Below are 23,533 nucleotides of genomic sequence, written 5' to 3'. Positions count from 1 at the left end.
CTGGTTCTCATTTTTATAGTACTGATATGCATTTGCTTATATACACAAAAGCTGGTTTATTTAAGCAGTGTGTGCATTTGAATTATTGCTCTACAAATTACTGTTAGAGCTCCCTTTGTCACTGATGTTTACTTGCTGCTGGTCATTATTCTTACAGTTGTAATTGGGATCTCAGCGGCTTCTGTCACACTCCAGGAGTTTAAGGATAAGGGGCATCATTATTTCTGGTTTTGTGTGACTTAACATGGAAATTCCATAATTCCTAAGGAGCACAGAATGCTGTTGCTCAGTATGGACGAGAATGTACTTTCCCCACTCAATGTCTCCAAAACCGTGTATGCTAGTAGTAAATTTCATTGGACAAAAGCTTGTAACTCTTATTTTTAATAAAGGTTATAAAACTCCTGTCACACACAAAAGCCATCAGGTCACCCATATTTCCCAAGCAAACCTCCATCACCTGCGGATGTAACACCAACTCTCCATCTGTACATTAAGCTCTTCCATGTAAACACCATCTCCGGCTGTCAGCAAACACGCCAGGCCTGCAAGGTCAAGCGCTGGAACTTTCCCCGCTCCACCCGCCCGCCCGAGGCCAACCTCACTTCTCTTGTGCAAACACCAACAACCGCCACGCTGTGAAGGCGAGCAGGGCGGGCCCAGCGCGGGAAACCCCCGCGGCTCCCGGCCGCCATTTTGTGCCGCCAACCGCCCTCGGCAGCCGAATCGCTCCCCGGCCAGCCCGCCGTAGCTCAGCCCACAGGGGCTGAGGAGCACGAGGAGGCGGCTCCAGGCGGGCAGGGCGGCCCGGCCCGGTTTGGGGGGTGAGGGGATGGCGGGGGGGGCCGCGGCCACACCGAGGGGCCCCCGTCACGTGACAGAGGCGCGGTGCCTGCACCGGGAAGCGGGGGAGGGAAAGACCACGTGACCCGCGCTGCGGCGTGGCCGTGAGTTACAGGCTCTCTGCCCCCACCCCCGTTTCCATGACGACCGGCTCTTTCACAACCCACTGGAAGAAAACAACGCCAGGCCGGGGGACCCGCCCCTTCCGGCGCAGCCTGTCCAATCAGCGCAGAGGACGCCGGGAAGATCTATTTGAATTCCCCGGGGGGCGGTTCCTGGCGGCAGTTGGTGTGTGAGGCGCCGCGCCATGGGCAGCGCGGAGGAGAGAGGTAGGGCCGGTGGGGCTCCCGAGGAGATCGCCGGGCTCCCGAGCGCCGGCGCCCGCCACCGGGGCACGGTCGGTGGGGCGGGTGTGAGGCCCAGAGGGGCGGGCGGGCGGGCGGGCAGCCAGCCAGCCCGCCCGCCCGCCCGCAGGGAGGCAGAGGCGACAGCTGCCTCTTCTCTCCTTGTTACCTACCTGCTGCTCGCATCCCGAACACTGTCCGTTTTCTTCAGACGTGCCTTTCTTTAAAGATGTCTTTTTCTTGCGTTGTGGCTTTTTAGGCTCTTTATGGTAAACCCCCCTTCTCTTGTCTTATCCCCCCCGCTGACACTTTTAAATCAGTACAGCTGGAGGTGACCAGCAGCTGAAGTTATTCAGTGTGAAATGTAGGAGGTTCTGCTTTAACCTTTCATGCACCTGAAATTATTAACATGTTAGGGTATAGTGATTTCTGGAAGTGAAGAGTAAAGCAGTGGAAAAGTAATACTCCCTGTGTACAGAAGAGGAAAACTTGTACTAATTAGCTTCCTTTATAGTTATCGTTTTTTTTCCTTCCAAATGTAACTTTGCCCTTCTCAGTAATGTAAAGTCCTCAATAATACATGTTAAAATACTCTTGTCTGCAAAAGCAACATGTAGGGGGAAAATCCAACCTTAAGAGATCACAGGCTAACAGAGATGAAGGCCTTTTCTTTTGCAAGTTGATATTTGAATTGGGTGACATGGGACGCTGTAGAGGATACATGTACTTAAAAGCACTTTGGATTTGTGGTTCAAAATTCTGGGAAAACGAGGCTGTTTATGCACATATCTCATTGTGCTCAACACAGCATGAAGTTGGTGGCACCAGGTCCATGTACTTGTAATCCCTAAACAGTGAACTAATAAAAGTAGCCCTTGAACTTAGTTTTCATGAAGAATACTTACATTAGCAGCATTGTCATTACCTGAGAGTATTAGGGAAACTGGGCTTTTACAAGAGAAGCTCATGTTTTTCAAAAACAGACATAATTTCTGATTCTTGATAAAAGACATATCAAAGCTTACTTTGTTCAGTCCTTCAAGGTTCGCATTTCCTGGCTATGTGGCCAGACCAAAATTTGCTTCGTATTATGCGGAAGGAAAAAGGTGATGTGCCCAGCCTGCGGCACCTCAGCAGCCTTCAGCTCTCAGGTCTGCGTGCTGTGTAGGTGAACAAGACACTGGTTTGTACCATTCCTCGCTCTCCATGTGTCCGTCTGAATAAACAGGGTGCGGAGCAGAAAACATGCAACACATTCAATATTTTGTGTGACTGGGGAGGCATAACTGGGATACACCGCTTCTGGTGGAGTCCAAGACACTCAAACAGGTTCTGTCTTTCACTGTAACTAAACATGTATTAATTTCTGTGTCTTTCAGTTCTGATGTTGATATGTTTTACTTCTTAATAGATTGGGTTGATGTTGCCAACGATCTTTTAAGGAGTTGTCACATAAACCAGCACATAAAGTGTCTCTCAGAATGTGGTGCTGATGTGTTTGTTCATCTTTATGAGTCAATCTTAGGAGAAAAAGTACCAGGTGGGAATGAGAATTTCGAAACATGCCTTTTTTTTTTTTTTTTTTTCCTTTTTATCCTGACTCTGTATATTTTGTAATGAGCAAATTCCAGTTTGCACACCTTATTACAGATGTGGGGTTTTAGAAGTATTTCTATCCTTCCAAAGACAAACACGTGGTTGTCGTTCTTTAAGAAGATTTGAGTAATATTGGCCATTTAGCTCTTTGGCTGCTATGAATGGCAGCAAAGAGGGCAGTTCACTAATATAGCAGGAGCAAAACTATTTCTTTTTCTATTATTTTAAAATTAGGCCTGGAGAGCCATACAGAGGGCCATACCTTTGAAGGGTGGGAATTGGCTCATTTCTCTTAAAAAAGTATTAATACTGAAACCTGTTCTCATAAAATGCTTAATACTTATAGTCTGCTAAGAGCTAAAATGTGATTTAACTGATTAAGGAAAGTCCATTTAACTTCAGTGACAACAATAAGCAAGGGCTATATAATTCTGTATTTGTTTGCTTCATGGTAAACTGTTGCGCTTGGGAAGCGTCAAGACTCACAGAAGATTTTAATAGCACCGAGGTAACTGGCAGCTATTGGAGGTAGAAGTCCTGTTAAATATAAGCTCAGAACTAAAAATAATGTTCTAAGTTAAGTGGAATACATTGCAGTCCAAGTAGTCACTTGCAGGGGAAGAAGAGGCCTTAAGACAAACTGTGATTCCAGTTTGACAATCTGAACTGGATGTGTGTGCTGGGAGCGAAGGAGCAAAAGTCCTTTAGTAGTCTCTGTTCTTGAATTTAATCCTTCAGCTGATGAAATCCTCACCTCTCCCAGGGGGTGTTCTAAGTTTGTTCTCAGTGTTTAGAACAGATTTCATATGACCAGATGATATTTGGGCTTTTCACCAAGCACACAAGTTATTGAGAAAATACTAACTTGTAAGTGAAAGTTAAAGCAGTTTAGTCAAAACATCTGCAACAAGCTATCCATTTAGAAAGCCTAAAATCTATTATTTATTTCAAATAGATTTCATAGCTACTCCTAGAAGCCAAGAGGATGATGCACATAACGTCCAAGCAGTAATAGATTCCCTGGCATTGGACTATTTGCAGGTCAGCTTGTCGCATATCACTGGTAAGCACTCGCTTTAATGTAGACAAACACCAGCTGAATATCTGTGTGGCTTGATTAAAGAACCGTATATTGTAAAGCAAACTTTCATACTTACAGATAATAGCTTTAATTGAGTATTTTTATATATAGTCTTTCATGAAATAGACTGCACAGAATGAAAACTGCTTGCTTGATAGGAAGTATCTCTCTCTGATTTGGTACCTGTACCGTATGGCTGGTGTTTGTAATTCTGCCTGCTGGTCCATAGACTTGGTTCATGATGTATAAGAAAATATTAAATTGATGAATTGAACTTGCAATTATTAGAACTGAAATATGCAACTTTAGGGAACTTTTAAGATACCTTAAGCTTATGTATGTAGCTGTAAATGAGTGACTAGTTGTCATCTGAGCTGACGCCTTCACAAGAATCTCCAAGCACTCTTCTCCAGAAAACTCCTGCTTTTGAGAATTTTTCTTTTGTGAAGTACTAATTATTAATATGTGGCAGTACCTTCTCTTCAGGTGAGAACATTGTGAAAGGAGAAAGGGAATCTATCAGAAACCTACTTGAAATATTCGATGGTTTGTTAGAGTATCTTACAGAAGAAGCCAGTGAATCTTCTCAGAATGGAGGTGAGTAGGGAGATGTCCTAGTTGAAGATGATATGTTCTGGTACTACTATATTATGGACAAGTTAGGTTTTCAGTTTGTCTGCTATCAAGTTAGCTTGCTGAGGGCTGTGTTAGGTTCTCATGACCATAGTTCTTCGTGTTCAGGGATGGAATACAGCTCCCATAATAGGTAAAAAACCCTTTCCTTGCTGTTCTTCTCACTAGCAGCTCTAGGCCATGATATCCATTGGAATATGTAAGCTTGCTGAAACCTTGTTTTGGGATACTCAAGGTGTTTCCAGTGTAGCAAGGATCCATTTGGTGGTTTGGTCTTGTTTATGACCTTGACAGTGCAGAAGAGGAGAAGGACTGAAACCATGAAGGGAGGAAATTTCAGTGGCCAGACTGTTTACATTCCTTATTTTAATAAACAATAACAATAAAATAGATCGTTTACTTTTCCCAAAAACTTGTTTAAAGGCGAGAATTGGAGAACATAATCTTTCTGCTTCATTCTTGTGAATGAGCAGCCACTAGGTGTTAATGCCTCCAATTTTCTAGTTATAAGTACAGGATTTAATGATTTTGAGGAAGAAGAAAGGGGTTATTTATAATTGAAACATCAGGGTAGATAATACTAATAGTTGTATCGCTTTTCAAAACTTACTATAAAAGTTGTTTCCCCTCCAAGGGAGGCATTACATGTCATCATTTTAGATATCATCATTATAATTTTTTATTACACTTAAACTGTTTTGATGATATTGGCAATAATACCTGTTAGTTAATAGGTAGAAGTAGTTCTCCTGAAAATAATTGCCTCTTGATTTTTAACAGATGATGCAGGTGTGCTATCCGATAATGAAATTCCAATTGCATCTCAACAGCATCCGGAAAGCAACACCTGTCAACCTATACAACCTTCAATGTTCTCAACAGTTGAAGGGTAAGAACAAGTCTCGATATTTGCATTGACATACACAAGAAGATTGTCAGTCAGTATCTGTAGAGAAACTAGCAGGGTTTTCATAGTATGCAAATAGGAAACATGCTGATTACATGCGTCAAATGGAATGTGAGGTAACTTTCTCCTTTAGTCAGGCAGCAAGAAGGCTAAAATTAGATCCAGAACTTCTTTGCTCTTGAGAATGCTGATGGCATTTTGTTTCCTTTAAGTTTACTTTACATGTGGAAGGAAATAAGTTAAAAACTCTGTCTCGGTTTTAACTTACTGTATTTTAGTTAAACTGCGTTCAGTTTCTCTTCATGACTTGGACATGGGTTTGTTTGGCAGAAGCTGGGCTCTTGCATCCTGCACTGCAATAGCAGCTGCCTGGAGTTGCCACTTTTCTGCAGCTCCATCTTGTGGGCTGAAGGGACAGAGATTGTTAGAGTAAATATTTAATGGCTTTGTGTTCCCCTTAGGTCCCAGTCAGATTGTTTTGTTCCATCTTCTGATGGAGATGGATCAGAATCCACCAGTGAATTAATTAGACTTGGAGATACCGCTTACTCATTTTCTAAAAGAGAGGAAGGTGAGTTTGGGTGAAAAATAAATTAAGACTACTCTGTAGTAACGTTTTTAGTGTGGTTTTTTTTGGTGTGTTTTCTTTTTAAGAAGTTATTTCTTTCAGACAAATACTTTGTTTTAAACTCTTCTTTTACAAAAAAACCCACCTCCCCAAACCCACAACCTGCAATAAGCAAATGTACCTGTGGTTGATCTTGCTGCAGTACATTTAAGTATCCCAGACACTGTTTTCAGTACTCCCGAGCTACATTATTTGGATAAAGGTTTGTTGTTTGACTTCTAATTCAGTTCCCCCTAGAATAAGCGATTTCTGAAGCCGTTAATTTATTGCATTTATTGCAGTGTAAGAAGCATTACTTAAGACTGTAAAAAGACCAATAAGTCCATTCTTAAAGAAGACTTGTTAGGAGTGTGTGCTACTTAAAAATACTATGGGTGGCTCTGGAACAAATAATGTGCAGACTACTTACGTGGATTCCATTCCTACTTCCCATTTTCCTATAAGAATATTCATATTCTGATTTGTTATTAATCTCTCCAACAAGAGACATAAAGAAACATTAAGAATTATTGAATTTTTATTGACTAGAGCTACAAGTAGGAATTTAACAGCCCTAGTTTGATGATAGTACAGATTGCTAACACCAAGTTATTAGCATACCCAGTGTAGTTCTTAACTAAATCTTTTTCAAACACCACTTTTAGAATTCCAGTTGCCTGAACTGTTACCAACAGAAAAGGACAAGGAGGTGGAAGACTCGCAAAGCTCAGAGCCTATTGCAACATTACTCAGACACTTCCCTGGAAGGGCCATTGTAAAGGAAAAGGAAGATGGTGAGTATACATTCTTCTGATCTCTCACCTACCTGGTTAACTACTTACTGTGTATGCACAAAGCCACACCCATGCACTATGGCAGCAGTATGTTCATGTACATTTATATATGTACATATATGTGGTGATGAAAAACCTGGTGCTTTTAAAAAAGTAGTGAGACTGGGAGGGAGTGCCCTGTGTATCTCTGTAAACAGAGGAAAAGTAACATTGTAAGGCATAAAAACGTTAACAGGACTGTTCTGTGTAATCCAGCAAATATGGCAGTTAACACGAGACATTTAGATATTTCCATCTAAGACGTATGGAGAATATACAAAATATATTTCTTATTTATCTCTTCAGGATCAATGGAGTCTGTTCATACTACTGAACCTCAGGAAAAGATTGTGGGTGCCATTGCTACAAAACTCGGGGAGCCCATCCAGCAAGCCATCCCTTTGCTGCCCCCGTTTCAGCCTTCGGAAGCCAGACCTCATTATGCTGGATGGAGAGAGTATCAGCGCTCAGCCAGCCAGCCAGCATCTTGGGCTGACAGTCGAGTGAGAATTCCTCCTGTAAGTAAAAACCTATCCTATCCTATTTATTTCATTTTCCCCAGCAATCAATACTGCTTTTGTTTGCAAACCTCCTAGTGTACTTGCAGAATGGGAGCAGTTGGTCTCTGAAGAACACTTCTGAATGTATCAGGTTTCATCTTCAGTTCAAAGAATTTTGAATTGTGGGTTCATTCTCCCTGAGTGTCCAGAGAGAAAGAGATGCATTTATTTTATACATATATATATCCATCTCTATAATCAACATAACTGCACAGTTATAGTATAGTAAACAAAATAATTATGGAGTATTTTTATGTGTAAATCAGCCTTGATTTCCATTTGCAGACAAACCTAATGTATGACCTTCCTGCCAACACTCTCTTGTGAATGTATAGAAAACATGTTGGTTTTTATTTCAGCTTGAAGAGTCATTTACTCAAAAATCTGAAGATGTTTCTGGTAGTCTTCCTCTATCAAGGAAAATGCCTGGTGAGAGAGAATTTCACGTCCTATAGGGTAACTCCTAGGTGTCAAATGTTGCATTTATTTTTCTTGGTACTACAAGAAACATAGTTTTGAAACTACTAGTGCATTTTTTTTTTTTTAAATTCAGCCATGAGTTTGTGTTTTTACCCCTGTTTTACAGAGAAACAAAACTAGGTTACTTTTAAGCTGTTTACTGTGCTGGAGAACAATAATCTCTGTCCCCAGTTCAACTCCTTTCTTAGTTAATCCAGTTACGATGTGTCTGTACTACAGAAATCTCTTCTAGCAGATAACTCCCGTGGCTGAGCTTATTCTGAGCAGAGAAACATGGCCCAAACAAGCCATTTGCAACTCTAGGAAAAGGCCATTAACTGCTATTGTAGAAAAGGTATAGGAGCTGGTTTTCAATGCTTATTTTCTCTGTTGCCTGGGAAACACTGCTTACCTTTCGAGTTTCCATAGCATTCCCATGACACTGAACATTCAGAACTTGAGAAATTACTAAAATGAATGTCACAACTGTGTAAGCACAGTTGCCTTGTCATTCTGTTCTCTTTGGATTAATAATTAAAAAGACCACGGATCACATCTTTTCGTACTTGTTTCCCCGTTAGTAGGCACAGTGCAGTCTGTACCATCAACTAACACTTACCTGTCTTCTGCTTCCGCAGTGGGAGACCAGGTGCTATCAACTGATGCTGAGGACAGTGTGGCAAAGGTAGATGTTTCATCTTTAGTTTATATGTGGAAGTTCAGTCAATATTTTTTTATTTACCTTGAATTCTCCTGATGTATTTTGGCACCTCTGGGCTTTTTTCTAACCTGCTTTTGACTTGCTTTCATCAGTGATCCCATTATGTTAGTTATGTACAGTTTATAGGTCACATCAGTTCTTTCTGGAGGTGTTTGCTCCAATAAGTATCAGTATCCGTAGAGTTCTAAGTTATCACAACCAACCAGTTCCTAGTTAACTTGGGTTTAATCCAAGTTGCATAAAACACAAGAGTACGGTTATATCCTTTCTCTGAAGTGTATCAGTACTCTAAATTAGTAAGAATTTTGGTTTTCTGGGGTTGTTCAGACTCCAATAAAATTCAAGTTTTGCTCCCTTCCTAAAGAACACTGAACTGCCTGGCTACGTTATTTCATTTCCTTGCATTGTCCTTTGCTTTTCAAAAACTGAATAACGCACAACCCACACATTGATTAGCAGATGTCTTTCTGTGCTTGTAGAAACATGCCTGTGTAGGGAGTTCCTTGCTCTGGAAAACACTTCTCTTGCCTCCTGTAACCACAAGAGGTACTCACGGATTTCCTTTGTTCCAATACTTTCAACAGCCTTTACTTCTACATTGTCTATTTAAAACATTGTTTAAAACTCATTTTCCACTGGTGTATTTGCAAGTACGTGCATGCTGACCCCAAACTACTCCAGTTCGAACAGTTAAGTTACCAGGCAGCACTAAACCAGTGTAAGTAAATGGCACAAGGACATAAGCATTTGCTGTGAATTGCAGCTTAGTCTGTGCTCAGTGAGGTTCAGCTTGCTTGCATTACTTGGCATTAGTCCCAGGCTAATGAGGTAGTTTGTGGGGAAACTCGGATATCTTAACCTAGACCTTGTTCTTCTGATTCAGTGGTTTAGCTGTAGATGGTGCTTAACCTCATCTTCTGCATTTGTGCTAGTCTATTTCTTTAAACATCTAATTCTCTAAAGTATACTATCTTCAGTCAGGGACTTGGACATAGAACTATTTAATATATATAATCATAGGGTTTGAGATGGTTCTCCTATAAAAGCTATTGTAGGGTCTCTCCACTCACATACTCTATGGTATTTCTGATGTTAATAAAGATCTTAATAAAATCTTAATTGACTAATTTTCCTAGTTTTCTCAGGTATATGGGACTTGTATATCTGCTTCCTCTTCACATCAAAAACTCTCACTACATGCTGGACAAGCAACAGAGGCTCCAAGACCTGAACCTAAATATCTGCCTAGAAAGAAAAGGCAAGTTGGTTTTTGGTGGTTGTTCTTTTTTGGTTGGTTGGTTGGTTCGGTTTTTTTGTGGGTTTTTTGGTACTGAGCCCAACTAGCACTTCAATATAATTGGCCACCCATGGCCTCCCCACCTCCTGCCCCCTGCTAAAATAAGATCTATTCCTCCTTGGCTGCATGAAAAGTGAAATCTCCAGTGAAAGATTGATTTTAACAGAAAGCTCTCCTGTTTCTCCTGATGTGTAGGCATTTACACGCTCAGCCTCTACTTAATACTATAAAAATGTGCTCATGCAAACAGTGAACTGGAGTTGCACAAGGTTATGCTTATCAGGTTTTTGGAACAGAAGTTAAATCTGTTTTCTCTTTTAGCAGATATGAAAGTTCTACCACAGATTCACTTGAAGAGTCTCTTTCCCACAAAGCAACAAAGGAAAAGCTGCCTGAGCAAGAACTTCATAAAGTGTCAGAAAAGCTCTCTCGCAGGTTAAATGAATTAGATTCAGTAAGTGAAATCTATTCTTTGTTGAATCTGAGCAAGCCTGTGTTAGGAATGATAGTGGAGAGAACAAGAATATACATTTAAAATTGATAAAAAGGAAATCTGCAACTAACACCTGACTTTAGATTGCTCTGAATTTTGAATTAACTGTTGAAGCTGACCCCCACCCACCCCAATCTGTCCACAGATGTTAAGGAGAGCTCTGGGGGGGCACAGCAGGGAGGAAGAGCTGACAGATGAAGACAAGCTGTCTCAGCACAGCGACAGCGTCATGGATTATCGCCGAAGGAAAGCTGAGCGAGGTAACAATTCTTACGCCAATTCAGTATTAATATTAGGATGGAAATCAATATATTTAAAAAGATCCTTTTCCTTTAAAGCTGATACATTGAACTAAGTTTTATATGGTGAGTTCACCTATATTTTGTCTTAGATCCAAACCTGAGCAAGAGTAGCAGAATTACAATTAAGTTCCTATTTAATGCTGAAGTAGCTGTGGTAAAGCTTTCCTAAAAATACAAGGCAAACGCAGCTGCAAACTGCACAGAACGTGGGGGAGGGACAGAGTACGGGCTCATTGACAGGACTGTGATTCTAAACTCTTCACAACACACTTCACTGCAGATTCTCCTGTGCCGAGCGCAGCAGGTACATCTGGGTGTCTCACAGACATACTGTGCCGTGTGTGTGGTGCTGGCAATGAGTAAATAACCACCCTATATGTACAGCGGGCTATTAAACTATCCTATAACTCGATCTAATCCGCATGCACAACATCGTATTGCAAGAGGGAGCTGTTTGTGACCCTGGCATATCGAGTCTCTCACCTTGACTTGCCTTCAGTTGTCTTTGCTGCTTTTTCTTTTGCTGTCTCCTGGCACCTTTGCTATTGTATAAGCCCCAACATTTGTTATTTGGGCAGGGATAATTTTAAAGGCAAAGGCTTTAGCTTTTTATGACCTAATTTGTGCTAAACTTTTTGCCTCTTATGCTGCATGGCTTTTGGGGGGCTTTTTTTCCCCTAAGAGGTGTTTTTTTGTTCTTGTTTCAAATTAGATACTCAATTAATTGCCTTTCCTTACAGACACACCACAGCTAAGGTACCCGAGTAGGCCACGATCCCTTTCTCCATCCTCACCCTCATCTCAGCATCAACTCTTTTCTGAGTTGGAAGATCAACTTTGCAGTAAAGGAACAGGCCCAATAGGAAAAATACAGAGCCAGCTGCGAAAAGAAAGGGATGAAAGAACAAAAAAAACAAAGGTAATTTCTAGGTTCGACCTATTGGTCATTCTTGCCAACAGTTATACTGATTATTTTCTCTGAAGTCTTCATATTTTTATTTTCTAGATGGTTGCTAAAGCTTATGAAGACGAACTAAGGATTTATGAAGCTAGGGAGAGGCTTAGACTTTCCAAGCTCAGAGAAGTCATCAAGGAAATGGTACGTGATGCATCACAGTGATTGTTGGTTGTGTTTTGTTTGTTTAAATTTGTCTAGACACTGGGTATGTGCTACAAAATCTCCTTGACTTCCAGTGTCACAGTTCCAGCACTGTGTGCTGCTAAAGTAATGAACACAAGGACAGCTTTTCCTGAGACAGGTAGAACCAAGAGACAACTCATTTTAGAAGTTTCAGCACTTTTATTTATTAAGAATAATACCTGTTCTCATCAGTAACAACCACCATGCTTTTCACATGAAGTGGTAACTTCAAGACACACAGATTTAAAGAATTAAAGCCAAGTGAGCAAGGAGGCAACTTCCATAGCTGGCCCTGAACTTCAGAGTCAAACCAGCACACAGAGTCTTTTTTAAATACTTTAAAATTGGGTTTGTGCACGGATGATTCTCTAATGTTATGAGGGGGTTTTTGCCCTTTCTTACTACTGAAACGGCAAAGAACCTGAGCTGAAAAGCCCCATCATATTACTGCAGACTGCACTGGCCCTTTTCATAACCATAGGCTGCTGCAGTAATGTGAAGTTCTGCAGAAGAGCTGAGATTATGAAATAGTGAGATTTAACCTCTATTTGAACCCTGACCTGCATTTGGTAAATTCTGTCCTAGAGAATCCAGTGCAATGTGTCCAAATTCTGATTCTGAAGTTTCAAAGACATGTAAATTCTGATATCCAAACTATGTGATCTATCGGTCTTTCCCTTCTCATACCTGTTCTCAATCTGTTTAACATCTGCTCTTAAGGAACAAGAATACAAAGAAAACATCTTTAAAGAACCTCCAAAAATGCCTCAGCCAGTGAAAGTTTATTCTAGAAAAACCACACCTCGGAATCCCAAACACAGCCAGTGGATTCCAAACCGAGGGACTGTGAAGCCAAAGAAAGCAGCTCCAAGTAAGAACTGCACAACTACACTTGGTGGAAAACTGGCATTTTTTGAAAGCATGTCTTGAACTCCAAGAACAAAGGCATCAGTCCAATATATACCAGTCAACTGTAGCATTTTCCCCTTTTTATGACCTCTATATGTCTGGGCTTTTGTTATGGAAGATAATGCTTTAAGTGAACGTAAACCATCAATTCACATTCAAAACTCTGACCCATTTGCTACCTCCTTAAAATCCCCTGGATTGTTTTCAAGGCTTGTTTCCATTACTGCTACTCCTGTGCTTGTTCCACTATAGTCTGAGCTCAGGCTTTTTTCCTCTGAGCATGTATCAGATTTAAAATTGAGCCTTTAGCTTGAGCGGGCTGGTGCTGAGCCACATACAGGTAGTGGAGCAGGATCTTTCCTTTGCTATCACCTTCCTCCCAAGACCCTGCCCTGGGTTTTGCTGAGCAAGTGATGCCAACATGCAAAGCGCAGGCTCAGTTTTGGCAAACAGCATTGTGCATGCTTAGGTATAAAATCATGGCATAATCCAGGAAATAATGCCTGAACTGTAATAGCAATTCTTGAGCAGGGAAACAACACAAAACTCAAACCAGACCAACCTAACAAAACCTTGGGATTACTTTCTCTGCTGCTGGGCTGACAGTGATGTTACATCCTGCGGGTTTAGCTTGACACCGTAACGGCAGCATGGTAGTTGTGTATAGTGTTCAATCTAAAATATTCCGTAACTTAGGCTGACACTGTCTGGAAGAATTTACCACTAATGTATGCTCCAGGAATTTATTGCTTACATCTGTCTTTACCTTGTAGCAAAAGTAAGAGATGATGGCCTCCTATTTCAGCTACTGGAAGAGTTTCCCCACCTGCATATTTCCCACCATACTATGAATAAGATGTGGCGGCAGCAGCTCGCACATATTGAACAACTTAAGGCAGCTTCTGGCAGATCCAGACCAAAACTCCAAGATGAAGTGAGCATTCTTATTCATACCTTCAGACTTTCAGCAGGGATAGCACCTCCAGCAGGACAGTCAGCAGCTTATAGTGCATAGTAAAAGCATCCTGACCCCTGTGCAGCATAGATGGGGTATGTGCACATCCAAAGCACAATATGAAAGGATTTCTATCTGAGCTTGGTTAGTTAATAATAAATAAAATAGGGATGTACATAGCTTGAGATGTGGATTCAACTTTTTATCAGCCACTTGAATATAATGTTCATTTTTTGTACTAGTTTATCTACTATTGCCTAGGATTGCTATTGCTTTTTATAAAAGCATTTTGTAGTTTCAAGTGCTAGTTCTGAACAGTCTTCTAGTTTAAAAGGTAGTTATGAGATAGATACAAAAGTTGATCGACTTTTAGATGGTAACTCTCAACATAAAAACCGAAACATAGCAGAGGGGCAGTGTTTAAAACTCCCCCCCCCAACTGCCTGTCCTGCAGAACAATGGAAGTCATTAACTTTTTCTTAAACCTCCAGGTTCAACAAGCCCTGAAGAAGCATGAACTTCTTGTTGCAATTATTAAAAAAGATCAAGCCCACAACAAGAGACTGGTACGTTCTTTGAAGAGGATTTATTATATAATAGAAAACATTCATGTTGAGCAAGCTAGAATGCATATTTTCTGTTCCATGAAAGCCGCTTTTTATCTTATGACAATTTGATGCCTCTTGAGTAGCTGTGGGCTCAAATGCCATGTAACCTGTTTGCCGTGTGGCTGCTGAGGCCATGGGAAGGAACATTGTTATTACACTGCACTGCTGCTTTAAAAGCGCAAACTAATTCTAAGAATTTGCAAGGAGGAGAAACTTAAAGCTCCTGGTGTTGCTGTGAAAAACACCAGCTACCATGGCAATGCTGACTCCTTAATGATACAGTGCTCTTCCTGGCACCGCTTTGCTAAATCACTGGTGACTAAAGCTTTAAACCTAAGTGCGGAGTAAAATTGGGGTAGGGAGAAGGTCCTTGGTAAAGGACCCTGTTTATTTAGCAATGATTAACAAAGCTTTGCCTGCAGCAAGAACTGTTGGAAGCTTGGTGGTCTTGACAGCTACTGTTCTCCGTTTAGCAAGAATTTAAGCAACGTATCTGCCGACAGAAATGGGCTCAGAATAAAGTGAGAGAGAAACGCCAGCAAATTGCTCGAGCCAGGAAATATTATGAAGATTACCGGGTCCAGCTGCGTGCCAAGATGATGCGGGCTAGGACACGGGAGGAAAGGGTAAGTACGAGGTGTCTTGCTCTGCAAGTGTGGAATTCTTCTTTTTGTTTGGACCCCCGTGCTGAGAGCCCATAGTCCAGTAGTTCAAATAATGGTACAAGTGGAGAGAGGGCAAGTGAAGTAACCAGAGTGTAAGAGCCAGGGTTTAAATGGTTCATCAGTCGAGGACACAGATGGAAAGGTTCCTTTGGAAACACTGATACAGTTCAGGGCAAACCACTGTAAACCAAGGAAAGATGCTTTAGCAGGAGAGAGTGAAGTGTCAGTATGGAAAACCAGGGCTGGTAACACGAGAAATTGGGGAAATGAGTTTTCAGAAACAGTCGGATTAAGAAGTTGTTCCTATAGTTCCTATCCAAAGAAAACCATCTAAGTCTTCAGTTAAAGGAACTGATCAAAACGACAGCTTTGTTATTCAGTTATATTTGTTAAACAAAGGGGATTTTTTGTCAGATGCGATCTCTAATTAGTGCTGGACAGAACTAAGGAAAGCAAGTAGAGTTATTACACATTGAGAATTCTGCATCTACTCCTGCACTTTTTAAAATAAAAGAGTAGAAGTTCAGTGTGTAATCCACTATTAGTTCCAGAATGCAGGGTATAAATGTACACTTCAAAGTTTCTGGGAAAGTTTCAGGTTTGCTTTTTTAATTGCTGGCAGATATTTAAGAACTTATTTGAAGAAGGCTTAGAAATTCAGAAGCAAAGGCTGAAGGAGCTGAGAGCGTACGCGCAGGAGAAGCGTGCTGAGCAAAGGAGAGAGCATCTCAATGAGGTGGAGTCTATGGAGAACTATTACAAAGATCAGGTAAAGCTTCAAAGACAGTTCATATTCTTTTTACACCAGAAGTCTTTCCTTTCTTTAAGTGATTCAACTCAAACACGTGTTATGCTTAGTTTTCCATGCTAGCAGAAGCTTTATCTCAAGAACGCCAAGAAATCCAAACCAGAGAGAAAGCACAAGCACAAGTATGTATTTTTAATTGTGGGTAGATGTCTCTTCTTTTCATGTGCCGTGGCTAATGTCTCCTGTTTCCTTCAGATGCTACAGAAAACAAAGAGAGAACTGAGATCAAGGATGGAGAAGGAAATACAGCAGCTGCAAGCAGCAATAATGCAAAGTGATGATGACACCTTCTTTCAAGAGCTAGAAGCAGACAGACTGAAATCTAGACTTCAGATGGCTTCCTTTCAGTACAGCAAAAGCCATTTCTTGTGAGACTCTTGGTAAGTATCACTGAGATGATGAGAACCTGAGCTGCTGGAACAGGAAGGTGCTGCACGGCTGGTTTTCTCTAAAATACCCGCTCTGTCATTTTGACGTGACAGGCAGAGCTGCTGGGATCTGGGATCTCTGCAGCACTTTTATGATCACCAATGAAGTTTTTAAGCTACTTTCTACCCTCTTAGCCGGGCTGAGATGGTGCTGAGCTCCCCATGGAGGAGTCTGCGTGCTCTAGCGAGGCCATCGTAGCTGAGAGCTGAGTGTCCCCAATGGTGCGCTGGTGCTGGTGCTGGAAAGTCCCTGCCAGGACACACACACCATGACATGAAACCAGAAGTAAGACCTTTTCTGTTTGACTTAAACATTTAGCACAATCCTTATTGTAGGTAACTGACACCAAATTTTAAGTATTTTCTCCTGAAATAAACTTGAGTTACTTCAAAACGATTTTGTTGCATTTTAAAGTAAATATTAAAGAAAAACTTAAAACTTTTAAAACCATTGATGCTGTTACAGTGCAAACAGCATACAATTTATTGCTCAACTTCTGCATGGGTACATACATTAAGTACTTAAAAACCGTTTTATACAGATATTTTTTTGTTAAAGCTCATGTAACAGCTGGGTGAAAATACAATGATACCAATGCTAAAACACACTGTAATAAATACAATGGAAACGATGAACTAAGAACTGTCAGTTTGTGGAGGAGTAATTACACTTGTATAAACTAATTACAACTACAAACGAAGCTCTGAGGATGTGGTAGAGCCAGAAACCTACTACATAGTGTGAAGTACAACAAATGGCACCTGTTAACTATATGGTGCTGTTTAAAATCGGAAGCAATCGGAGCATGCTACATGAAGCTGTATGATGCATACTTATGGTATAGAAGCAAAGCTTTTACTTCCATCAATGCAGCCAGTTTAAACGCACCAGAAGTTCGATACAGATGTAGTGTTGTAGGACAAGGATTTAAAAACCGCTTGTGTGCTCTGGACTTTAGTACAACACAAAAATTTGGTACAAATAAATCAGTTTAGGGAAACTGAAACTATGTGCAAAAAAAAAATTAGAATACATACTGTACAAAGCACCATTACAAAACTCTTTACACCGAGAAATTAAATCCTCTGAAACTCAACTGTGTACTGTATATTTGAAATCTACAAAAGTCACTGTTCATAATTAAACATTCATAATGAAAAGCAACAGCATAAAACCATGATGTGACGTCTCTCTAAAACAACTAAAGACTGGATAAAGTAAAACCCAGTAAGAGGGACACATTGAAATAAATATTCACATTAATCATGGGGTGAAAGTCCAAGGTTAAAATGCAATGTTAGGCTTAGCACCTTTTTGAGGGGAAAGTAGCTGACATGATCTCGAAACTTAATTTTGCAAAGGAATCAACCCTTTAACATCTTCAGATAAACATCTGATTAGGTGAGGAGGTGCTTTAATTAAAGCTCTCAGTCATGACGAAGGTAGAAAGGCACTCGATAATTGGTATATTCATCCTCATCTGTCAGCTATGGAAAGTCAAATGTAGATTTGTCTAATTTTGCCTATAATATATTAAATTTACAATATTTATCTGAGACAGTTAAAAAAAATTATCTATGCCACACCAAAATGTTTGGTAGAACAGACGTACTGCTAAGGCTGCTGTGGAAACCAATAGTATTTATCAGCTCAAGTCTCTACTCCGCAGAGCTCATCTGCTCCCTCCTCAAAACCGCTCTGATGATGTACGGGTGGCCATAACTACGCGTTCCATTAATGTACAGGGAGCAGGTTCCTGGGAGGTGGGTATGGCCGATGTGGTCACAGACAGCGTGATGTTGCGCCAAGGGCCCACAAACACCATCGTGCCAGCTCCCAAAACCTGCAGCAAACTGCATCTGATGTTTTTCCTGCTTCATGACCAGGGAGGCTACAGCCACAGCCTGAGCAAGAGCAGGAAAAACATCACTTAACACTGGAGTATCTCTCCAGTGAAGTGGTGAGAAGAACCTGTGTCTGTGGAGTCTGAATAGTAACTCACAGGTGAGATGGGCTCAAGAGGGGTTGAGCAGGGGTCCTGGGCACAGGCAGCACCACCGAGCAAGAAACACCTGGAGCAACAACCTGCTCTGCTCTCCCAGGCAACCTGCAGAGGGGTAGTGCTGGCTTCTCTGGTAACGCTGTTACCTGAAAGCCGTGAAGGTACCAGACATGTGCCATGAGTGCAATAGTCCCTTGAGGAAAAAAAATGGGTCCGGTGTATTTCAAACCTGGCTGTCAAGGCAAGTTTCACACCCCCAAGTAGCCTCATCTCTGCAGCCAGCCCGGAATGGGAAGCAAGTCTGGAACAAACCTTCCCACAACAGCTGCACAAAAAAATAATGGAACGAACGTGTGGATTTGGCTCCCTGGATTCTTAAAACAGCCCTCCGGAAGCCGCCCATTGCCCGCTGTTCCGGTTTGGCAGAACTAAATTAACTTCAAGCTCCTTAGAACACATAGAAAACGACCCAGTTCTCTTTGCGACTTAGACTGCAAAAACGGAACAGCTGTTTACATCCCGTTCTTTTAGCACTTTCAATACCCTCATTCATTGGCAGTGTAAAAATAGTGCAGATTAATGATTAATTTCAATCTAAGTTTAAAAAAACCCCACTGATTTGAAAGAAAATGCTACTTATTCCAAATCTCAGCGCTGAGAGGAGAACGCCACCATCTCCGGAGCAGAGCGATTCACCTCCGCATCACGAGCAGAGCCGACAGATCTTCACTGACAATTCCCAAACTAACGTCAAGGTTCAGTTCCATCTACTGGTAGTGCATTTTATTCCCCTTCGAAGAGATCAACCCATGCTATAATTCATATATATATTTACTTCCATCCCTACAATCAATAAATTATGTGCTTTTAAAACCTCATTTGCGAAGCACATTACACGTATTTCACTTAATACACCATTTTTTCCTTAGTTGTAACTTAAACCCACATGTCATGAGCAGCTGGACAAAGATTACAACACGTTTTACCTGATAAATCTTTAGCATCAACAAATAGATAACGCGATTTGGCTGCATTCAAACAAACTTTGGTTGACTGGACAGGATGGGTTCTGAATGAACTGCTGACGGGCGGCCGCTCTCAAATCTCACCTCATCAGCACGCTTCAAAAGCTGAAAAACGCAGTGTTTAAAGTCAAAAGCAACAAAAAATACTCTTGACGGACTCGTTAGAAAAATGCTGTTTTAAAAAACCCAAACGTTACTGTTAAAAAAGGTCTATTCCACGTGGTAACACGCGTACTGTGCCAAATACAGTACGTGCCACTCACACTAGAAACTTGGTGTAAGGAATCTGACAAGTGATATAAATAGGACCCCAAGACATCATCATTGTCATTCATGCTTGAAAAGTATAAAAAAGCCCCCTGCGGTAACATTTCAGTTGAATTTACATTGCAGAATATATGGTTGTACTATAAGAAAATGCAGTTAACACGTAAGTGGCTTTAATTAAAAAGATTAATGATTCTTTCAGCCAATTTTATGCAAAGTTAGAATAATCCAAAATATTTTTTTCCAAAAAATAGCAGGTATGGATGCTGTTCAGTATCATACATTTAAACCAGACTGAAACGTGACTTGTACCGACTGCCGGAGTTGTGTCTTGGTATCTGAGAATAGAAATCAGGTAGGCAAATATAATAGATTACCTTTTACAAAAATAGTAGTAGTCTTTAAGTATAGAATACTGCTTAACTGTTGAAATGTAGGAAAAGTCAGCATTCTGTATGTTCAAGATATTAGTTTTTAATAGCAGCTGAATGATCCCATGGCAGGAACCACAGAACCTATTTTCTTGAAATTAAAATAAAAAAAGAATTAAAAAACCTCCAAAGTTGTCCTTTCCCTCCCAGTGTCCTAGTGGAGAAAAGGGAAAGCTTCCTGTAGTTCAAGCATCTCGAGTGTGGGCTGAGGGAAGGGCTTTCTGGCTGACAGGAGCACATAAATAGAGGCCGGGGAAGCCTGCGCAGGGTCATTCCACAGCGAACCCGCACGTCTCTTCGATGGCCGTTAGCAGCTTCTCGTACAGCTTGTCGTAGCTCTCGTAGGGAGGAATGTCTATTCGGTTAAAGCTGCGGACAGGAGACAGGAAACTTTCAGCTCTGGAGCTCCAAGCAGCAAAGTTCTGTCGCGCTTCACTTAACGTACGTGAAACAGCGACAAAGCAACGCTTTACACGGCCAACAAGAACTTCATATAATTAAAAGCAAGCTCTAGTTTTCACACCTTTCCCCCTCTGTAACAGATGGTGTTTATTGTGGCAGAAAAAGAAAGGCAGGGAAAAACAACAACAAAAAGACTACTCAAAATATAGAGGCAGCAAATTAATCTATATATCACAACAGAGACCTGAAAAAGTCTTACCAGGTGTGAGCTTTTGGTAGATTATTAGTGCTGGCGTCGATCTGGTGTATTGTGAACAGCCGAGGGCCTGCAGCACCTGAGAAGCCAGAAAGGATCTCTGCTACTACTGTATTGCAGAATAGGAAACAACTTTGTTGTACTGCAACAACAATAAGGAACTAAAACCGCAACAACAATAAGGAACTAAAACCGCAACAAGAGAGAAGCTGCGCACAAAGAAAGCTGAAATCGTAAAAGGGCAGGAGAAAAACTGAACTCCCAGCGCCCATCAGACAGATTCCTCCACCCACACACGATACCATGCAGTCATTTAAACCACTGGAAGATAAACAAGAGGGCTCTGATAAGGAAGAATAAAATACCTGGTTTACACAGCGCACTGGATAATTCTAACAGTTTCTAATTTAACTTTCTCACCCTTCGTAGAAAGCAAAACTTAGGCAGATGCATCTGTCCCCATTTTACAACAGGTCTTGAGTAGTGGGCAGTGCCATTCAAATTCCATAGAAGAGTCACAATAGCAACTTCTTTTCATTTTGTTAAATTAATCTAACTAGATTAGCGTGTACGATGTACTAACATGTACTGATGTATGTACATCAGTAGTAAATAATTAACTATAACTATTCTGAGGTGCTGAACAGCTACAGTTTGCCTGAACAAGTCCCTCCACGCTCTGCAATGTTAAACATATCAGTTAAAGTACAACATGCTGCTTAAAGTAACCAGGGTCTCTACAAACTCAATATTCCTGAGCTTCTAATGTGCCTGAACATTTTAAAGCTCAAGAGCAGGCGAAAAAGAAAACAAGGCTTCTATCTGATCATGACGGATAATGAAGAAGAAACACATTTCTATAGCAACCGCCGTATGTGGCGGCCGTCATCGCCACACTTGTGTTCTGTTGGAATCTCCTACCTGTGAAGATGGTTTATGGTCAATGTTTCCCCTGGGTGGTTTTCTCTTATCTTGGGAGAGGGTAAAACAGAACTCGTGTAAGCAGAGCAGCAAGGGCCGCGACAACAGAGACCCAGAGCCGCAGCTGCCGTTGAGCAGACGGCTCGGTAATTAAGGTGATGGTTTTCAATGCCTGCGCTGCCTGCGGTTATGTGGCTTGTACAATAAATTGGCATGGCCAACATGGCAAAAACCTGGGGAGTTTGCTGGTCCCAGGGCTGGCCAGGGGATGAGAGATGGCAAAGACGGGAATTAACAAGCAGGGCTCCAGAAAAAACATAAGGAGAACCCGACTAAGATCTCAGCCCATCAGAACTTTTGCTGGAGAAGGAAGAGTACAACTGAAACCAAAGAGCCATTTACAGTAATAAACACACCAAAAAAAGCCTATTCGTGACCGTTATTCATCGCATCATTAAAAATCGCTCTGAAAAAGCCACATTGCAGCCAACCAGCCCCATTGCCAGCGTGTGTTCCTGTGACGTCTCCCCTGGAGCAGCGTTACCTTGCAGCGCCTTGAAGCCCTGCAGGGGCACTCGGGACGAGCCGGTGACGAACTGCAGCAGTCGCGCCCTCCTCTCCTCGTCGAAAAACTCCACGGCTTTCCAGAACCATTTCACGATGTTGCTGTCCGGGGTACAGTGTTTTAACCTCGTATTTGCCTTCCAGTCGTTAACATCAATTTTTCCCAGTCCACAAATGATGAGCTGTAAGTTTAAAATGTGATTATTTAATCATTGATCACTATACAAAATGGTTTTGGAGGCAGCCAAATGATGAATCACTGCCATTGAAAAATTGACTGATTTTACACTAAAGGCAAATTATAACCTCTCATTAATCTTAAAAAAAGTTATATTTCTGCATTGCTTATCTTACCTTTATACACAACACATTTTCTACAGGGCCTCAATTCAAACGAAAGAAAAATAAAAATCAACCATTTCATAAGCTTATATGGAAGTGTCTCGACTTGCCAATTAAATAACAGAAGCACCGACTGTACCCGCGTGTGACAGCATGTGCGTAATTCACATTTAACTCAATATTTCTTGCTGGAGCCCCAAAAGTAACACCACATGTGATAGGAATCAGAGTCCTCTCCTGATGAAGAGCTTTCCACGCTTCTAAAACAGAGCTCCACAATGCATCGGTTTAAGCTCCACAGGGATAGGATTATGAAGGTGTTTTCTAGTGACTACGAACACTGGACCTTCCCCTTCCTTATTCTGCATCTGCAAACTGATTGTGGGTTAACAGTACGGCTGGTTCGCTGCTGCTGAATGAGAATATCCAGGGTAAAAGAGGAGCAATCACTGACACACGAGCACAACGAACAGGAGAAAGCATGAATAATTCACCTTGTGGCCATTTTATACGGCAAAGATCTCAGCTCCACAGCTAACAGACTGCATATTAGATTCCAGTTTTAAAACAAGCTCAGGGTCTGTGGGGTTTACCTCGAGAGGGTAATGTTTGGATGCCGATCCCGACATTTTGTAGCAGGTTTGTCGGTGACAGCACCTTTCCTTATGCCATAATTACAGGGCCAATTTAGTCTGGCAGAGCTCAGTGAGGGGCGACGCAGGGGCTGGGGACAAGAGCTGGGAGGTGGAAGTGAGCGACAGACTATTTTCTTGGCAGCACTGAATTGAGTATCGTGTAACTGCACGCTGAGAAATCTGCACCACCACCTCTGCAGGAATAACGTGCCCTGAAACAACCTGAGGTGGCCGCAGATACTCATCGGCTGCGAGAGGGGCTCGTCTCCCATGGTGCCTCCGAAATGTCATCTTGAGAAGCCCTATGGGTGGAAGGGACACGCAGCCTCGGTGACTCCGCGACCTGGTAACCTCTCCCCCAGCTGTATTTGTGGTGAGAGCGCACCTGCACCCCCAAAGCACTGGGGACACGACTTCGCCTGTTACTCAGTCTCACAAGAATCCCTCAGGCTTTTGTTGTTACACTTGACGACATAACATAACGTTAGCGTACTGAC

General features: G+C 41.6%; 2 protein-coding genes across 8 annotated transcripts in view; one reads left to right on the top strand and one right to left on the bottom strand.

Annotated features, from left to right (window-relative positions):
- Nucleotides 1-725: 725 nt before the first annotated feature.
- On the top strand, nucleotides 726-16,587 carry CEP95 (centrosomal protein 95). Of its 7 annotated transcripts, none has more exons than XM_071816560.1 (23): nucleotides 726-1,172; nucleotides 2,599-2,727; nucleotides 3,739-3,846; nucleotides 4,351-4,461; nucleotides 5,278-5,386; nucleotides 5,866-5,975; nucleotides 6,677-6,805; nucleotides 7,151-7,362; nucleotides 7,764-7,833; nucleotides 8,502-8,548; nucleotides 9,730-9,842; nucleotides 10,203-10,335; nucleotides 10,520-10,634; nucleotides 10,957-10,980; nucleotides 11,417-11,595; nucleotides 11,683-11,775; nucleotides 12,538-12,688; nucleotides 13,500-13,660; nucleotides 14,173-14,247; nucleotides 14,763-14,915; nucleotides 15,577-15,723; nucleotides 15,813-15,884; nucleotides 15,958-16,587. In XM_071816560.1, the coding sequence occupies exons 1-23, from the start codon at nucleotides 1,151-1,153 to the stop codon at nucleotides 16,132-16,134; spliced, it is 2,640 nt and encodes an 879-aa protein (XP_071672661.1). In that variant the 5' UTR covers nucleotides 726-1,150; the 3' UTR covers nucleotides 16,135-16,587. The 7 variants fall into 7 exon arrangements, with proteins under 7 accessions (XP_071672661.1, XP_071672660.1, XP_071672663.1 ...); XM_071816559.1 differs by having other exon boundaries at nucleotides 727-1,172; nucleotides 9,721-9,842; XM_065852138.2 differs by having other exon boundaries at nucleotides 728-1,172; nucleotides 9,721-9,842; nucleotides 10,206-10,335.
- A 43-nt stretch (nucleotides 16,588-16,630) lies between these two features.
- The window catches only part of SMURF2 (SMAD specific E3 ubiquitin protein ligase 2), a 54,301-nt gene continuing 47,398 nt past the window's right edge, over nucleotides 16,631-23,533 (bottom strand). The window contains exons 17-19 of the mRNA XM_065852142.2: nucleotides 22,040-22,241; nucleotides 20,578-20,653; nucleotides 16,631-20,285 (exon numbers count right to left, since the gene is read on the bottom strand). Of these exons, the coding sequence (XP_065708214.1) occupies nucleotides 20,186-20,285; nucleotides 20,578-20,653; nucleotides 22,040-22,241 (378 nt within the window). The 3' untranslated portion in view covers nucleotides 16,631-20,185. The remainder of the gene's footprint in view (nucleotides 20,286-20,577; nucleotides 20,654-22,039; nucleotides 22,242-23,533) is intronic.

Source organism: Patagioenas fasciata, chromosome 18 (assembly GCF_037038585.1).
Source record: "Patagioenas fasciata isolate bPatFas1 chromosome 18, bPatFas1.hap1, whole genome shotgun sequence".
Lineage (NCBI taxonomy): Eukaryota > Metazoa > Chordata > Aves > Columbiformes > Columbidae > Patagioenas > Patagioenas fasciata.
The sequence above is the reverse complement of the archived record's forward strand: the minus strand, read 5'-3'. Positions and strand labels throughout refer to the sequence as shown.

Bases quoted from the DNA above. Each gene is read 5' to 3' on its own strand.
- CEP95 (XM_071816559.1), top strand. From the start codon at position 1,151: ATGGGCAGCGCGGAGGAGAGAG. The intron at 14,248-14,762 runs GTACGTTCTTTG...TTCTCCGTTTAG, and splicing joins AAGCCCACAACAAGAGACTG to CAAGAATTTAAGCAACGTAT. The intron at 15,885-15,957 runs GTATGTATTTTT...TGTTTCCTTCAG, and splicing joins GAGAGAAAGCACAAGCACAA to ATGCTACAGAAAACAAAGAG.